This window comes from Coregonus lavaretus, assembly GCF_964263955.1.
Source record: "Coregonus lavaretus genome assembly, chromosome: 19".
Classification (NCBI taxonomy): Eukaryota; Metazoa; Chordata; class Actinopteri; order Salmoniformes; family Salmonidae; genus Coregonus; species Coregonus lavaretus.
Window position 1 is genome coordinate 39,658,455 of NC_140006.1, and position 19,425 is coordinate 39,677,879.

At 46.7% G+C, this 19,425-nt stretch overlaps 1 protein-coding gene across 1 annotated transcript in view; it reads left to right on the forward strand.

Annotated features, from left to right (window-relative positions):
* Nucleotides 1–19,425, forward strand: part of LOC311146299 (potassium channel subfamily T member 2-like) — a gene marked incomplete at its 5' end in the record, with an annotated part of 53,827 nt that overhangs the window by 8,176 nt on the left and 26,226 nt on the right. Inside the window, 6 exons of the mRNA XM_084182789.1 lie at nt 6,450–6,630; nt 8,290–8,454; nt 8,725–8,861; nt 11,428–11,491; nt 12,494–12,602; nt 15,099–15,207. Coding sequence (XP_084038915.1) covers nt 6,450–6,630; nt 8,290–8,454; nt 8,725–8,861; nt 11,428–11,491; nt 12,494–12,602; nt 15,099–15,207 — 765 coding nt within the window. The remainder of the gene's footprint in view (nt 1–6,449; nt 6,631–8,289; nt 8,455–8,724; nt 8,862–11,427; nt 11,492–12,493; nt 12,603–15,098; nt 15,208–19,425) is intronic.

Below are 19,425 nucleotides of genomic sequence, written 5' to 3' on the forward strand. Positions count from 1 at the left end.
CTCTAACACAGTTCCACCTCCGACACCGCCTAAACAAAAGCTATGCGGGTGTCGGCTAGCGTGGATATGATTGAATCTAGGCCTGAGTCAACAGACAGTTAGTCAATAGACAGTTAGTTAGCAGACAGCTAGTCAATAGACAGTTAGTCAGTAGACAGTTAGTCAGTAGACAGTCAATAGACAGTTAGTCAATAGACAGTTAGTCAATAGACAGTTAGTCAATAGACAGTTAGTAAATAGACAGTTAGTCAGTAGACAGTTAGTCAGTAGACAGTCAATAGACAGTTAGTCAGTAGACAGTTAGTCAATAGACAGTTAGTCAATAGACAGTTAATCAATAGACAGTTAGTCAGTAGACAGTTAGTCAGTAGACAGTCAATAGACAGTTAGTCAGTAGACAGTTAGTCAATAGACAGTTAGTCAGTAGACAGTTAGTCAGTAGACAGTCAATAGACAGTTAGTCAGTAGACAGTTAGTCAATAGACAGTTAGTCAATAGACAGTTAATCAATAGACAGTTAGTCAGTAGACAGTTAGTCAGTAGACAGTCAATACTTGTGTACTCTGTGTGTCCCCGTGTAAATAGCCAGTTTTTTTGTTGTTGTATTTTTCGTACATATTTCCCTATCACACTTTTCATCCTTCTACTAAATATACTTTCCTGCAACCCGCCTCACTCAATGTGGAACGGATTCTATTATTGACTTACCTTTTATCTAGAATCTCCAGTTGAAACTAGCTAGCCAGCTAACTAGCTACTTGCTATTAGCCACCGTTAGCAGTTTTCACCCAGAACATCGGATTTTCTGCCGGAATAACTGAATCACTGGACATTAACACCGGATCGCAACTAGCTAGCCGCAACCGAATGGATGTTGCTGTTGGCTAATCACCACTGCCCCCGAAGCAAGCACCAGTTAGCCTTGATCTAGCCTCAAGCCAGGTCCATATCCCGGCTATCTACCTCTCTGTCTACCGGAAGGGAGTAGCCAGCTAACTAGCTACTTGCTATTAGCCACCGTTAGCGGTTTTTCACCATTGTCCGTGGCCTGCACTACCTACCAGCCAGGACTATAGCCTGGACTATTATTGGCCAGTCTGCACTGTCTGCACAGCGCGACCCAGAACATATCGGTTTTTCTGCCGGAATCACTGAATCACTGGACCTTTAACACCGGATCATCGCAACTAGCTAGCTGAAACCAAATGGATGTTGTTGTTGGCTAATCAGCCTTGAGCTAGCCTCGAGTCAGGCCCATCTCCCGGCTATCTACCTCTCTGTCAACCGGACGGGACATCCTCCTAGAGTCGACACGGAGCCCCGCCGATCCATCACGACTGGTCTGCCGACGTAATCGTCTGTGGTTTCAAGAGGCTTCCCATTGCGACGACCACGAAGATCCATCTGCTAGCCCCGGCCCGCTAGCACACGCAAACAACAGCCGTGCTTCCTGCTAGCCTGTGCTGTAGCACCAATTCGAACTGCACTCGGACTCACATATTGGGGCGGCAGGTAGCTTAGTGGGTAAGAGCGTTGTGCCAGTAACCGAAAGGTCGCTGGTTCTAATCCCCGAGCCGACTAGGTGAAAAATCTGTCGATGTGCCCTTAAGCAAGGCACTTAACCCTAACTGCTCCTGTAAGTCGCTCTGGATAAGAGCGTCTGCTAAATGACTAAAATGTAAAATGTAAATGTAATATTGCTGTTCACAGGACCTTATGATCACTCAGCTGCACAGCTGATGCCTGCTGGACTGTTCCTTTACACGGTACCCTGTTCTGTTTATCTGTTTAGCCTCAGCCCAAACTTTCATCGCCATTACCAGTAGTTGTCTTAGCTCTCTCGAATAACACCTGTAATTGCTTTATGCCTCTCTCCCATGTCAATATGCCTTGCCTATTGCTGTTCCAGTTAGTTCTTATTATACAATTTCACTGTAGAGCCCCAAGTCCCTCTCAAACTGCCTCAAATAGCTCCTTTGTTCCACCCCCCATACACGCGGAGACCGGCTCAATCGGTGCCTCCAGTGATGCTATCTCTTTCATTGTTACCCAACGCTTAGGTTTACCTCCATTGTACTCATATCCTTGTCTGTACATAATGCCCTGAATCTATTCTACAACGCCCGGAAATCTGCCCCCTTTATTCTCTGTACCCAACACACTAGAAGACCAGTTCTTAAAGCCTTTAGCCGTATCCTTATTCTAGTCCTCCTCTGTTCCTCTGGTGATGTAGAGGTTAACCCAGGCCCTGCAGCCCCCAGTATCACTCCTACTCCCCAGGAGCTATCATTTGTTGACTTCTGTAACCATAAAAGCATTGTTTTTTTGCATGTTAACATCAGAAGCCTCCTCCCTAAGTTTGAGTTATTCACTGCGTTAGCACACTCCACCAACCCTGATGTTCTAGCAGTGTCTGAATCCTGGCTTAGGAAGGCCACCAAAAATTCAGACATTTCCATCCCCAACGACAACATTCTCCGTCTAGATAGAACTGCCAAAGGGGGTGGAGTTGCAATCTACTGTAGAGATAGCCTGCAGAGCTCTATCATACTATCCAGGTCTGTGCCCAAACAGTTTGAGCTCCTACTTCTAAAAATCCACCTTTCCAGAAATAAGTCTCTCACTGTTGCCGCTTGGTACAGACCCCCTCACCCCCCAGCTGTGCCCTGGACACCATATGTGAATTGATTGCCCCCCATCTATCCTCAGAGTTCGTACTGCTTGGTGACCTAAACTGGGATATGCTAAACACCCCGGCCATCCTACAATCCAAACTAGATGCCCTCAATCTCACACAAATTATCAAGGAACCTACCAGGTACAATCCTAAATCTGTAAACATGGGCACCCTTATAGATATCATCCTGACTAACTTACCCTCTAAATACACCTACGCTGTCTTCAACCAGGATCTCAGCGATCACTGCCTTATTGCCTGCGTCCGTAACGGGTCCGTGGTCAAACGACCACCCCTCATCACTGTCAAACGCTCCCTAAAACACTTTAGCGAGCAGGCCTTCCTAATTGACCTGGCCCAGGTATCCTGGATGGATATCGATCTCATTCTGTCAGTAGAGGATTCCTGGTTGTTCTTTAAAAGTGCTTTCCTCTCAATCTTAAATAAGCATGCCCCATTCAAAAAATTCAGAACTAAGAACAGATATATTCCCTGGTTCTCCTCAGAGTGCCCTTGACCAGCACAAAAACATCCTGTGGCGTACTGCATTAGCATCGAATAGCCCCCGCGATATGCAACATTTCAGGGAAGTTAGGAACCAATATACACAAGCAGTTAGGAAAGCAAAGGCTAGTTTTTTCAAACAGAAATTTGCATCCTGTAGCACTAACTCCAAAAGGTTTTGGGACACTGTAAAGTCCATGGAGAATAAGAGCACCTCCTCCCAGCTGCCCACTGCACTGAGGCTAGGAAACACTATCACCACCGATAAATCTACAATAATCTAGAATTTCAACAAGCATTTTGCTACAGCTGGCCATGCTTTCCACCTGGCTACCCCTACCCCGTTCACCAGCTCTGCACTCTCCGCTGCAACTTGCCCATGCCCCCCCCCTGCCGCTTCTCCTTCACACAAATTCAGACAGCTGATGTTCTGAAAGAGCTGCACAATCTGAACCCCTACAAATCATCTGGGCTAGACAATCTGGATCCTTTCTTCCCCGGAGTACTAGCTGCTGCCAATCGATGTTTCGGTGTTCGTCTTGTTTGGTCTTTATTGTTTACACCTGTTTCCCATTATGTTGGATTGTATTCCCTATATTACCCCCTGTCTCTCATTGGTTATTTTGTGTGTGATTGTTCTTTGTCATTTCGGCAGTTGCTTTGTGTTACGGGTCTTTGTGTTTTCCTCCCTGTTTGGAGGTTTGTTGTTTTGTACGTTTTTACTGTGTTCAGTAAAGTACATTGCCAGCCGCTCTGTGTCCTGCGTTTGACTTCGCTGACCGCATACACGTCGCGTGACAAGTAGACAGTCAGTAGACAGTCAGTCAGTAGACAGTCAGTCATTAGTCAGTCAGTAGACAGTCAGTTGACTACCTCATCCCCATATTGTTATTTATTTTGCTCATTTGCACCCCAGTATCTCTATTTGCACATCATCTCTTGCACATCTATCATTACAGTGTTAATACTACATTGTAATTATTTTGCACTATGGCCTATTTATTGCCTTACCTCCATAACTTGCTACATTTGCACACACTGTAAATATATTTTCTGTTGTATTTTTGACTTTATGTTTTGTTTTACCCCATATGTAACTCTGTGTTGTTGTTTTTATCGCACTGCTTTGCTTTATCTTGGCCAGGTTGCAGTTGTAAATGAGAACTTGTTCTCAACTGGCTTACCTGGTTAAATAAAGGTGAAAAAAATAAATAAAATAAAAATAGACAGTCAGTAGACAGTTATTCAGTAGACATTCAGTAGACAGTTAGTAGACAGTTAATCAGTAGACAGTTAATCAATAGACAGTTAGTCAATAGACAGTTAATCAATAGACAGTTAGTCAATAGACAGTCAGTAAACAGTTAGTCAGTAGATAGTTAATCAATAGACAGTTAGTCAATAGACAGTCAGTAGACAGTTAATCAATAGACAGTTAGTCAGTAGACAGTTAATCAATAGACAGTTAGTCAATAGACAGTTAATCAACAGACAGTTAGTCAATAGACAGTTAATCAATAGACAGTTAGTCAGTAGACAGTTAATCAATAGACAGTTAGTCAATAGACAGTTAATCAATAGACAGTTAGTCAATAGACAGTAAGTAGATAGTTAGGCAGTAGACAGTTAATCAATAGACAGTTAGTCAGTAGACAGTTAATCAATAGACAGTTAGTCAATAGACAGTAAGTAGATAGTTAGTCAGTAGACAGTTAATCAATAGACAGTTAGTCAGTAGACAGTTAATCAATAGACAGTTAGTCAATAGACAGTTAATCAATAGACAGTTAATCAATAGACAGTCAGTAGATAGTTAGTCAGTAGACAGTCAGTAGACCAGATGGTAGTGGAATGAAAGGTTGGCGATTAGCCATGTTATCTAAGGCACTGTTTTCTATAAAGCCAATAACGTCATGCCTGTATTTGTACAGTATAAGAGACGCTGGTTATCAATGGCTGATAGTGAAAGATATGCCAACCGCTCTTCTGAGTGTTCTGGGTCTGACTATATCATCTGAGCTGATTGCCTTGGGGGTAATGACTGATAAATGATCTCAGTGGTGCCTGTCTAATCCTTCTACCCCCCCTTACCCCACCCCACCCCACCCAAAAAATATATATATATATATATTGTAAAGTGGCTATCCCACTGGCTTTAAGGTGAATGCACCAATTTGTAAGTCGCTCTGGATAAGAGCGTCTGCTAAATGACGTAAATGTAAATGTAAATGTAATTTGCTGCCCTGCCCATGATGTGTGTGTGTGTGTGTGTGTGTCTGATTGTATTGTTTTTCTCTTTCCCTGTATGGTCATAAAGTAATGCTTATAGTGATACACACACACACACACACACACACACACACACACACACACACACACACACACACACGTCTGGTAATCCATCAGTTATCATTTCTCAAAACAATGTATCTGTTATATATATATATTAAGATGTGATGTATATGATGTAAACAAAACAAAAACAGATGTTAAATTAAATAGCAAATTTGAAGTGTGTCAGGTTGAGACACTACTGTCTGTGTAGACAGAATATTCCTGTAAAGGTCTGTTTGTCCTGGCTGGTAAATACAGATTTACAGGAATGACAACATTGCTTCATTCCCTCCAAAAAATCCATAATGTCCACAGAAGAGATTCACTCAGAGTGGCCAAGTCTTACTAATGCATTTACCGGACCAGTGGGATCAAAGGTTAGGATACTTCCAATGTCAATACATGACTGACATTCAAACTGAAAAACAGAGCAGAGCATTTTTGTTAAGAAATACGTCCTCAGATATATCACGTACAGCATATCAATCATTATTAACAATGACGTATGTTGCAAAGGCTTTTGAGGAGATATGAGTGACTATTTACTGTATAGGGAGTTCAGTTGCAAGGCTTGTAGGTTCATGTTTCTTCTCGACCAAAACCTTATGGGCCGGTTTCCCGGTCACAGATTAAGTTTAGTCCTGGTCTAAATAGCTCAATGGAGAAGTTCCATTGAAAGGGCTTTTTAGTCCATGACTAAGCTTAATCTCTCTCAGGAAACAGGCCCCGTGTGTAGCAACAGGAGTTTTTCTTGAACCACTTCATACAGTATGTTTCAGTTTAGACACCAAGAGACGATTTCCCAGTCACAGAGTAAGCCTAGTCCAGTGGTATCTCCAATGGAAATATTGGTCTTATTCTGTATCTGGGAAACTGGGTCCAAATGTTCCAGTGACACCACTCCCTTCACACTGCTTCCCTGTATCCCTGGTAGTATCTGTGGCATCCAGCACCTGGAGCGGGCGGGCAAGAAGCTGACGGTGTTCGACTCCTGGTACTTCTGCGTTGTCACTTTCTCCACGGTGGGCTACGGCGACGTCACGCCCAACGTGTGGCCCTCCAAGCTGCTGGTGATCATCATGATCTCTGTAGCCCTGGGGGTGCTGCCCATACAGGTGAGAGTGATGGCCACAAACACACAGACACGGAGCGCACACACACACACACACACACACACACACTATTACCACACTCCTAAATGTTTGCTAAAGGGAAATCAACTGGACTAATGTTAGGACATCTACTATAGGAAATGCCAAATCGATAGAACGTATAACCCATCATCTTTTTGAGAGTAGGGAATCAGATGTTCCAGACAAATATATTAATGTTAGAGGCATTGTAGACCATGTTTCCGTCAGCGCCAAGAAGTCGAGGGACTGGAGGGTAGCATAGGCTGAGATGAACTCAGAACGGCAGTTCCAGAGGCTGCCGGAGACGTTTGTATGGCCTGTGCGTAGAGGAGAGAACAGGGATAGACAGACACATAGTTGACAGGCTACAGAAAAGGCTACACTAACGCAAAGGAGATCGGAATGAAATTAACTAAACATCTGGGGAAACGAGGCCTCCCTCACTAACCTTTCACTGAAACACTCAAATACAACTCTTCCAACTTCCACTTTAGAAATGATAATTGCTGTAATCTACAGTAGTTCAATGTTTCCAGGAATAGACTAACTTAGTTTATTCAGCTAGCTAACTTGGTACAGTATTCTTCTGTGAAAACCGCCCAGGGCACCGTATCCTATGACGCCATAGCTAACTAGCATGCTAGCATCCAATAACACACGGTTTAGCACCAATACTTGGTTACAACAAACTACCAATGGATCATTCATGTCCGTGTCTAGTTCCTTTCATAACGCAGAAGTAATTAAACGTTGGCTAGCTAGCACAAAGTCAGTCATGCTAGCTACACAAGTGGACTACACATCTCGAATGTTCAGAAAGTGAAGCTTACGTTGCAAAATTCTCATTGACGAAAATGATACAGTACTGCTAGCTGGTAATGTTGGCTAGCTAGCAGTGGCTGCGGTGTTGACTGTTTGAAAATGTAGCTGGCTAGCTAACCTCGATAGTTTCTCTATACTACACCTTTGTCTTTGATACCAAGACAACTATGTAGCTAGCTAACTTTACACTAATCAAATCATTCCGTTGAAATGTATTTAGTTGCTACAGTACTGCTAGCTGGTATAGTTGGCCAGCTAGCAGTGGCTGTGGTGTTGCTACCCGCTAGCTAGCTAGCTTTAATGGTCCAGGTAGTGGGTTAGCTAGCTAGCCTCGTGCTTCACCGGGCTCAGTTGAATACACTACAATACTTACCTACAATAACTACCTACAATAACTACCTGGATAAACTACCTACAATACCTAACTACAACACCTAACTACAATACCTACCTACAATCTAAATGCATGGTTTAAGCAGTGGCTGCGGTGTTGCTACCCGCTAGCTAGCTAGCTTTAATGGTCCAGGTAGTGGGTTAGCTAGCTAGCCTCGTGCTTCACCGGGCTCAGTCGAATACACTACAATACACAGGGTTCGATGATTAGTTGATTATCTGAATCAGGTGTGTTAGTGCTGGGACGGAAAAAATGTACTCTGTAGCTCTATAGAACCAGGATGGAAGAACACAGTGATAAATGTGTTGGATTGGGTGAACTGCATGCATTTAGCCATGTATTAAGCCTCTGATTGATTTGAGAATGGTTTTGCGCAGCATTAGTAGGATTAGTAAGTTGTGCCTGTGCTGGGTGCTATTGGTCAGTTTGAGCAGCTGGCCTACCTGTGGATGGAGAGACAGAAGTCGGGGGGGAACTACAGCCGCCACCGCGCCCAGACGGAGAAACACGTGGTCCTGTGTGTCAGCTCCCTCAAAATAGACCTCCTGATGGACTTCCTCAACGAGGTCTACGCCCACCCCGGGCTGCAGGTGTGTGTGTGTGTGTGTGTACGTGGGTGGGTGATTAGGTTGGTGTGTGTGTATGTGTGCGTTCGGCGTGTGTGTGTGTTTGTGTGTGTGTTTGCTTGGGTCTTGTTCATTTGGGGCACGCAATAAATATTTTTAAAATACTTTGCAACAGAATTGTGCATTTCTTATTGGACAAGCCCAGGTAGTCCCTTGCTGTTTCTGTCCATTTTGCTCCATTTGGTGCCTAATGAACACGACCCAGGCTGTTTCTCTGTCTTCCTGTCTATCTAGGACTACTACGTCATCATCCTGTGTCCCACAGAGATGGACCCCCAGGTGCGCCGGGTCCTACAGATCCCCCTGTGGTCCCAGCGGGTCATCTACCTCCAGGGATCGGCCCTCAAGGACCAGGACCTCATACGGGCCAAGTGAGTCACCAACACCAAGGGCTGCGTCTCAATCCGCTAAAAAACAGTCACCTTTCCTTCAACTGCACTTATGTGGAAGCGCCGGACTGGTGAAAGCCAATACTGGTTAGGAAATAGGGATCAACCATATAGCTTGCCTGTCACCTCTCCTGTTTTCAGATCAATGTGGGTAGTTATACAGTTGAAGAGAGATGAGGAGAGGAAGCCACTGTAGAGTATTGAGATGTACCCACTCAGTATCTCTTCCCTCTGCTCAATCCTTCTCCCTCCAATCTCCTGATTCTGCCTCCTCAACCCTCCTCTCCTCCCTTTCTGCATCCTTTGACTCTCTGTGTCCCCTATCCTCACGGCCGGCTCGGTCCTCCCCTCCAGCTCCGTGGCTTGATGACTCATTGCGAGCTCACAGAACAGAGCTCCGGGCAGCGGAGCGGAAATGGAAGAAAACTAAATTCCCTGCCGACCTGGCATCTTTTCACTCCCTCCTCTCTACATTTTCTTCATCTGTTTCTGCTGCTAAGGCCACCTTCTACCACTCTAAATTCCAAGCATCTGCCTCTAACCCTAGGAAGCTCTTTGCCACATTTTCCTCCCTCCTGAATCCTCCCCCCCCCCTCCCCCCCTCCTCTCTCTCTGTGGATGACTTCGTCAACCACGTTGAAAAGAAGGTTGACGACATCCGATCCTTGTTTGTTAAGCCTAATGACACTGCTGGTCCTGCTCACACTGCCCTACCCTATGCTTTGACTTCTTTCTCCCCTCTCTCTCCAGATAAGATCCTGCGACTTGTGACTGCAGGCCGCCCAACAACCTGCCCGCTTGACCCCATCCCCTCCTCCCTTCTCCAGACCATCTCCGGTGACCTTCTCCCCTACCTCACCTCGCTGATCAACTCATCCTTGACCGCTGGCCATGTCCCTTCCGTCTTCAAGAGAGCGAGAGTTACTCCCCTTCTCAAAAAACCAACACTCGACCCCACTGATGTCAACAACTACAGACCAGTATCCCTTCTTTCTTTTCTTTCCAAAACTATTGAGCGTGCCGTCTTTAGCCAACTCTCTTGCTATCTCTCTCAGAATGACCTTCTTGATCCAAACCAATCAGGTTTCAGGACTGGTCATTCAACTGAGACTGCTCTTCTCTGTGTCACAGAGACTCTCCGCACTGCTAAAGCTAACTCTCTCTCCTCTGCTCTTGTCCTTCTAGATCTGTCTGCTGCCTTTGATACTGTGAACCATCAGATCCTCCTCTCCACCCTCTCCGAAATGGGCATCTCCGGCGCGGCTCACTCCTGGATTGCGTCCTACCTGACCGGTCGCTCCTACCAAGTGGCGTGGCGGGAAGCTGTCTCCGCACCACGTGCTCTCACCACTGGTGTCCCCCAGGGATCGGTTTTGGGCCCTCTCCTTTTCTCCCTATACACCAAGTCACTTGGCTCTGTCATATCCTCACATGGCCTTTCCTATCATTGCTACGCTGACGATACACAACTAATCTTCTCCTTTCCCCCTTCTGATCACCAGGTGGCGAATCGCATCTCTGCATGTCTGGCAGACATATCAGTATGGATGACGGATCACCACCTCAAGCTGAACCCTGGCAAGACGGAGCTGCTCTTCCTCCCCGGGAAGGACTGCCCGTTCCATGATCTCGCCATCACGGTAGACAACTCCGCTGTGTCCTCCTCCCAGAGTGCGAAGAGCCTAGGCGTGACCCTGGACAACACCCTGTCGTTCTCCGCCAACATCAAGGCGGTGACCCGCTCCTGCAGGTTCATGCTCTACAACATTCGGAGAGTGCGACCCTGCCTTACACAGGAAGCGGCGCAGGTCCTGGTCCAGGCACTTGTCATCTCCCGTCTGGACTACTGCAACTCGCTGTTGGCTGGGCTCCCTGCCTGTGCCATTAAACCCCTACAACTCATCCAGAATGCCGCAGCCCGTCTGGTGTTCAACCTTCCCAAGTTCTCTCACGTCACCCCCCTCCTCCGCACACTCCACTGGCTTCCAATTGAAGCTCGCATCCGCTACAAGACCATGGTGCTTGCCTTTGGAGCAGTGAGGGGAACGGCACCCCCGTACCTTCAGGCTCTGATCAGTCCCTACACCCAAACGAGGACATTGCGTTCATCCACCTCTGGCCTGCTGGCTCCCCTTCCTCTGCGGAAGCACAGCTCCCCCTCAGCCCAGTCAAAACTGTTCGCTGCTCTGGCACCCCAATGGTGGAACAAGCTCCCTCACGACGCCAGGACAGCGGAGTCACTCACCACCTTCCGGAGACATTTGAAACCCCACCTCTTTAAGGAATACCTGGGATAGGCTAAAGTATTCCTTCTAACCCCCCCCCCCCCCCCCCCCCCAAATTGTAAAGTGGTTATCCCACTGGCTATAGGGTGAACGCACCAATTTGTGAGTCGCTCTGGCTAAGAGCGTCTGCTAAATGACGTTAATGTGCCCTTGAGCAAGGCACTTAACCCTAATTGCTCCTGTAAGTCGCTCTGGTTAAGAGCGTCTGCTAAATGACTAAAATGTAAATGTAAATGTATTGAATGGGTGTCCTTCTTTTCCAGACTGGACAATGCAGAGGCTTGTTTCATCCTAAGCAGTCGCTGTGAGGTGGACCGCACCGCCGCAGTACGTACATTTGCTACTATTACCACTACACAAAGTGTTAAATCAGGGGCAGACTGGGACCAAGAGTCCAGCCCGCTGCCTAAAGAGGCTCCAGCCTACCAGGCATTTGGCCGAACTGACCTATGGCCGGTTCGTTTCTTTGTTAGATTGAGACTAAATTAATATTCGGAATATTCATAAACTAAACTTGCTGATACCAAAGGCATTTTAGCCAGTAATATTTCCACTTTTTTTTGTTCAGCTAGTCTGATAACGAAAGGTAAAGCTTTTTCCTCCTCTATTCACCCCACAGGAGGTTGGTGGCACCTTAATTGGGGAGAATGGGCTCGTGGTAATGACTGGAGCGAAATCAGTGGAACGCTATCAAATACATCAAACACATGGTGTCAAGGTGTTTGATGCCATTCCATTTGCTCCGTTCCAGCCATTATTATGAGCCGTTCCCTTAGCAGCCTCCACTGATTCACCCACACCAGTAGACCTCCATCTGTCTGTCTGTTTGTCTGTTGTTCTCTCTGGCAGTTCTATTAGAGTTCTAGTAGAGTTCTATTAGAGTTCTATTAGTTCTATTAGAGTTCTATTAGTTATTTGAGAGTTTTATTAGAGTTATATTAGAGTTCTATTAGAACTGTACTTCAAGTGACTGTAGGGTATGACTCATAGAAAACATGCCTCTAATTTCTGATACAGCAGTTTATTCCGTTTTGTAGAGTTGAAGCTGTGTCCTGATCAGACTGGCTATAGCATTGTGGTGCTGTTTCAAAAATATTTTCATTGCAAAGTGAGTTGACAATACTATGATACATACCGGCAATAGCATCACTTATAATAGGACAAGCACCTATACAAGGTAGACAGAGGGACTTTGTATTGCTCATCTGACGTAAACATGCCTCTAGTGGCCAGTGTTATAACCAGTGCATAAAGCAATCAATCATAAATCAGCTCAAACAAATAAAAATTAACCTCTAATGTGTTATTTTTGTCTTGTTTACCTTTAAGGACCATCAGACCATTTTGCGAGCTTGGGCTGTGAAGGATTTCGCTCCAAAGTGCCCTATTTACGTCCAGATTCTGAAGCCAGAGAATAAATTCCATGTCAAATTTGCAGGTAAATACAGACTAATGTATTGTTAAGATACATTTGTATCTGATGATGATTCGGGACCTTGGCATACATCTTTCAGGAATATTCTGAATTGTGGCTCCAATACCTGGGTTAACCCCTCCTCTTTTTCCTCTATGCATTTAGGTTAGTCTCAATAGCTGGGTTTCCATCCAATTGGCGACAGATTTTCATGTGAATATTCTCAAATCTGCATAAAAACAATATGCGCATTTTCCCACCAGAGATGTGTTTCCATCCAATTTACCTGTTGCTTATAAAAGGCTGTGTGTGATGACGTAGTGCACATGACAATATATTTTGCAGTTAAATTCCCATGTACCAAATAAAGAATACAAGTTAAATGGGTTTCCATCGCATTTTCAACTCTACTGATGGTTTTGTCCCCCCAAAATGTTGTGTTATATTGCAAATGTGCCCACTCTGGTCTTGGCGCTTGCACTCTAGCCAACAGCTTGCAGAAACAGTGCGGGTAGGATAGCCTACATTATGAGATTAATATGGACGAAAGAGCTAAAGATTAAAGGTTATTTTTATTTGTCAAAAGGCAGCCACGCATCGCTCATCATGTCTCCAGAATAAGACCCTCAATATTTATTGGGAAGGAGCATCAATCACCGCCTGCACTTTCACCACCTTGTGAAGTTCATCATAATTTATTTAATCTGTAGCCTATTAAACTGCATACTTTCCCGAGTCGTAGTGGGAGGACCACACAACATATCATCGCATGACTCCAAGTTTACTTCGATATGATGGATATGATATCAATATTTGCGCATAAATGCATTTCCATCGCCATTTCTTGCATAATTAATTTTACAGACACAAAAACATTTGGAAAGTTTACAGACAAATGTTCTGTTTCCATCAGGCCTGTCGTGACATTTTGTTTTATCCGACATGTACTTTACTCGCATAAACAGGTTGGATGGAACTTGGTTATTGAGTCTCATCTCTGTAAGACTCTTTTTAAAACGTCATCAAATGTTGTTCTTCTACAGTCGTGGTCAAAAGTTTTGAGAATGTATTGGTCTTCACAAAGTTTGCTGCTTCTGTGTTTTTAGATATTTTAGTCAGATGTTACAATGGTATACTGAAGTATAATTACAAGCATTCCATAAGTGTCAAAGGCTTTTATTGACAATTACATGAAGTTTATGCAAAGAGTCAATATTTGCAGTGTTGACCCTTCTTTTTCAAGACCTCTGCAATCCGCCCTGACATGCTGTCAATTAACTTCTGGGCCGCATCCTGACTGATGGCAGCCCATTCTTGCATAATCAATGCTTGGAGTTTGTCCGAATTTGTGGGTTTTTGTTTGTCCACCCGCCTCTTGAGGATCGACCACAAGTTCTCAATGGGATTAAGGTCCGGGGAGTTTCCTGGCCATGGACCCAAAATGTCGATGTTTTGTTCCCCGAGCCACTTAGTTATCACTTTTGCCTTATGGCAAGGTGCTCCATCATGCTGGAAAAGGCATTGGTCGTCACCAAACTGTTCTTGGATGGTTGGGAGAAGTTGCTCTCGGAGGATGTGTTGGTACCATTCTTTATTCATTTACCCCAGTCCTCAGCAGTCCATCCCTGTACCTTTTTCAGAATATCAGTCAGTCCCTGATGTTTTTCCTGGAGAGAACTGGCTTCTCTGCTGCCCTTCTTGACACCAGGCCATCCTCCAAAAATCTTCGCCTCACTGTGCATGCATATGCACTCGCACCTGCCTGCTGCCATTCCTGAGCAAGCTCTGCACTGGTGGTGCCCCGATCCCGCAGCTGAATAGACTTTAGGAGACGGTCCTGGCGTTTGCTGGACTTTCTTGGGCGCCCTGACACCTTCTTCACAACAATTGAACCTCTCTCCTTGAAGTTCTTGATGATCCGATAAATGGTTGATTTAGGTGCAATCTTACTAGCAGCAATATCCTTGCCTTTGAAGCCCTTTTTGTGCAAAGCAATGATGACGGCACGTGTTTCCTTGCAGGTAACCATGGTTAACAGAGGAAGAACAATGATTTAAAGCTTCCAGTCTGTATTTCTAACTCAATCAGCATGACAGAGTGATCTCCAGCCTTGTCCTCGTCAACACTCTCACCTGTGTTAACGAGAGAATCACTGACATGATGGCAGCTGAAATGCAGTGGAAATGTTTTTGGGGGATTAAGTTCATTTTCATGGCAAAGAGGGACTTTGCAATTAATTGCAATTCATCTGATCACTCTTCATGACATTCTGGAGTATATGCAAATTGCCATCATCAAAAACTAAGGCTGCAGACTTTGTAAAAATGTGTATTTGTGTCATATTTGTGGTCCTCTGTAGCTCAGCTGGTAGAGCACGGCGCTTGTAACGCCAAGGTAGTGGGTTCGATCCCCGGGACCACCCGTACACAAAGAAATGTATGCACGCATGACTGTAAGTCTGCTAAATGGCATATTATTATTATTCTCAAAACTTTTGACCACGACTGTACTTTTCCCCAGATCATGTAGTGTGTGAGGAGGAATTCAAGTATGCCATGTTGGCCCTGAACTGCATCTGTCCAGCGACCTCCTCCCTCATAACCCTACTGGTCCACACTTCACAGGGCCGGTAAGTACACAGCCATCCTCCACCCTCATATCTAGTCAACTCTTCAATGGTCTACACTCCATAGGATCTGCAAAGTACAGTAGGCAACCCACCTACCACTAAGTCTCTACCCACCAACCCACCAATTCTCTACCCACCAACCCACCTACCACTAAGTCTCTACCCACCAACCCTCCTACCCACCAAGTCTCTACCCACTAACCAAACCACCAAGTTTCTACCCACCAATCCACCAAGTCTCTACCCACTAATCCACCCACCAACCCTCCAAGTCTCTACACACCAATCTTCCAAGTCTCTACCCACCAACCCTCCAAATCTCTACCCACCAACCCTCCTACCCACCAAGTCTCTACCCACTAACCAAACCACGAATTCTCTACCCACCAACCCACCTACCACTAAGTCTCTACCCACCAACCCTCCTACCCACCAAGTCTCTACCCACTAACCAAACCACCAAGTTTCTACCCACCAATCCACCGACCCACCAAGTCTCTACCCACTAATCCACCCACCAACCCTCCAAGTCTCTACACACCAACCTTCCAAGTCTCTACCCACCAATCCACCGACCCACCAAGTCTCTACCCACTAATCCACCCACCAACCCTCCAAGTCTCTACACACCAATCTTCCAAGTCTCTACCCACCAACCCTCCAAATCTCTACCCACCAAGCCTCCTACCCACCAAGTCTCTACCCACTAACCAAACCACCAAGTTTCTACCCACCAACCCTCCTACCCACCAAGTCTCTACCCACCAACCCTCCTACCCACCAAGTCTCTACCCACTAACCAAACCACCAAGTTTCTACCCACCAACCCTCCTACCCACCAAGTCTCTACCCACCAACCCTCCTACCCACCAAGTCTCTACCCACTAACCAAACCACCAAGTTTCTACCCACCAATCCACCGACCCACCAAGTCTCTACCCACTAATCAACCCACCAACCCTCCAAGTCTCTACACACCAACCTTCCAAGTCTCTACCCACCAACCCTCCAAGTCTCTACACACCAACCTTCCAAGTCTCTACCCACCAACCCTCCAAGTCTCTACCCACCAACCCACCAAGTCTCTACCCACCAAGTCTCTACTCACAAAACCATCAAGTCTCTACCCATCAAGTCTCTACCCACCAATCCACCAAGTCTCTACCAACCAAGTCTCAACCCACCAAGTCTCTACCCCACAAGTCTCTACCCACCATGTCTCAACCCACCAAGTCTCTACCTCACAAGTCCCTACCCACCAAGTCTCTACCCACCAAGTCTCTACCCATCAACCCACCAAGTCTCAACCCACCAAGTCTCTACCCACCAATCCACCAAGTCTCAACCCACCAAGTCCCTACCCACCAAGTCTCTACCCTCCGAATCTCTACCCACCAACCCACCAAGTCTCTACCCACCAAGTCTCTACTCACAAAACCATCAAGTCTCTACCCACCAAGTCTCTACCCACCAATCCACCAAGTCTCTACCAACCAAGTCTCAACCCACCAAGTCTCTACCCCACAAGTCTCTACCCACCATGTCTCAACCCACCAAGTCTCTACCTCACAAGTCCCTACCCACCAAGTCTCTACCCACCAAGTCTCTACCCATCAACCCACCAAGTCTCAACCCACCAAGTCTCTACCCACCAACCCACCAAGTCTCAACCCACCAAGTCCCTACCCACCAAGTCTCTACCCACCAAGTCTCTACCCATCAACCCACCAAGTCTCAACCCACCAAGTCTCTACCCACCAACCCACCAAGTCTCAACCCACCAAGTCTCTACCCACCAAGTCTCTACCCACCAAGTCTCAACCCACCAAGTCTCTACCCACCAACCCACCAAGTCTCTACCCACCAAGTCTCAACCCACCAAGTCTCTACCCACCAATCCACCAAGTCTCTACCTACCAAGTCTCTACCCACCAAGTCTCTACCCACCAAGTCTCTACCCACCAAGTCTCAACCCACCAAGTCTCTACCTACCAAGTCTCTACCCACCAACCCACCAAGTCTCTACCCACCAAGTCTCTACCCACCAAACCACCAAGTCTCTACCTACCAAGTCTCTACCCACCAACCCACCAAGTCTCTACCCACCAAGTCTCTACCCACCAACCCACCAAGTCTCTACCCACCAAGTCTCTACCCACCAACCCACCAAGTCTCTACCTACCAAGTCTCTACCCACCAAGTCTCTACCCACCAACCCACCAAGTCTCTACCCACCAAGTCTCTACCCACCAAGTCTCTACCCACCAACCCACCAAGTCTCTACCCACCAAGTCTCTACCCACCAACCCACCAAGTCTATACCCACCAAGTCTCTACCTACCAAGTCTCTACCCACCAAGTCTCTACCCACCAACCCACCAAGTCTCTACCTACCAAGTCTCTACACACCAACCTTCCAAGTCTCTACCCACCAACCCTCCAAATCTCTACCCACCAATCCACCCACCAACCCTCCAAGTCTCTACCCACTAATCCACCCACCAACCCTCCAAGTCTCTACACACCAACCTTCCAAGTCTCTACCCACCAACCCTCCAAATCTCTACCCACCAACCCTCCTACCCACCAAGTCTCTACCCACTAACCAAACCACCAAGTTTCTACCCACCAAGTCTCTACCCACTAACCAAACCACCAATTCTCTACCCACCAACCCACCTACCACTAAGTCTCTACCCACCAACCCTCCTACCCACCAAGTCTCTACCCACTAACCAAACCACCAAGTTTCTACCCACCAATCCACCGACCCACCAAGTCTCTACCCACTAATCCACCCACCAACCCTCCAAGTCTCTACACACCAACCTTCCAAGTCTCTACCCACCAATCCACCGACCCACCAAGTCTCTACCCACTAATCCACCCACCAACCCTCCAAGACTCTACACACCAATCTTCCAAGTCTCTACCCACCAACCCTCCAAATATCTACCCACCAACCCTCCTACCCACCAAGTCTCTACCCACTAACCAAACCACCAAGTTTCTACCCACCAACCCTCCTACCCACCAAGTCTCTACCCACCAACCCTCCTACCCACCAAGTCTCTACCCACTAACCAAACCACCAAGTTTCTACCCACCAATCCACCGACCCACCAAGTCTCTACCCACTAATCCACCTACCAACCCTCCAAGTCTCTACACACCAACCTTCCAAGTCTCTACCCACCAACCCTCCAAGTCTCTACACACCAACCTTCCAAGTCTCTACCCACCAACCCTCCAAATCTCTACCCACCAACCCACCAAGTCTCTACCCACCAAGTCTCTACTCACAAAACCATCAAGTCTCTACCCATCAAGTCTCTACCCACCAATCCACCAAGTCTCTACCAACCAAGTCTCAACCCACCAAGTCTCTACCCCACAAGTCTCTACCCACCATGTCTCAACCCACCAAGTCTCTACCTCACAAGTCCCTACCCACCAAGTCTCTACCCACCAAGTCTCTACCCATCAACCCACCAAGTCTCAACCCACCAAGTCTCTACCCACCAACCCACCAAGTCTCAACACACCAAGTCCCTACCCACCAAGTCTCTACCCTCCGAATCTCTACCCACCAACCCACCAAGTCTCTACCCACCAAGTCTCTACTCACAAAACCATCAAGTCTCTACCCACCAAGTCTCTACCCACCAATCCACCAAGTCTCTACCAACCAAGTCTCAACCCACCAAGTCTCTACCCCACAAGTCTCTACCCACCATGTCTCAACCCACCAAGTCTCTACCTCACAAGTCCCTACCCACCAAGTCTCTACCCACCAAGTCTCTACCCATCAACCCACCAAGTCTCAACCCACCAAGTCTCTACCCACCAACCCACCAAGTCTCAACACACCAAGTCCCTACCCACCAAGTCTCTACCCTCCGAATCTCTACCCACCAACCCACCAAGTCTCTACCCACCAAGTCTCTACTCACAAAACCATCAAGTCTCTACCCACCAAGTCTCTACCCACCAATCCACCAATTCTCTACCAACCAAGTCTCAACCCACCATGTCTCTACCCCACAAGTCTCTACCCACCATGTCTCAACCCACCAAGTCTCTACCTCACAAGTCCCTACCCACCAAGTCTCTACCCACCAAGTCTCTACCCATCAACCCACCAAGTCTCAACCCACCAAGTCTCTACCCACCAACCCACCAAGTCTCAACCCACCAAGTCTCTACCCACCAAGTCTC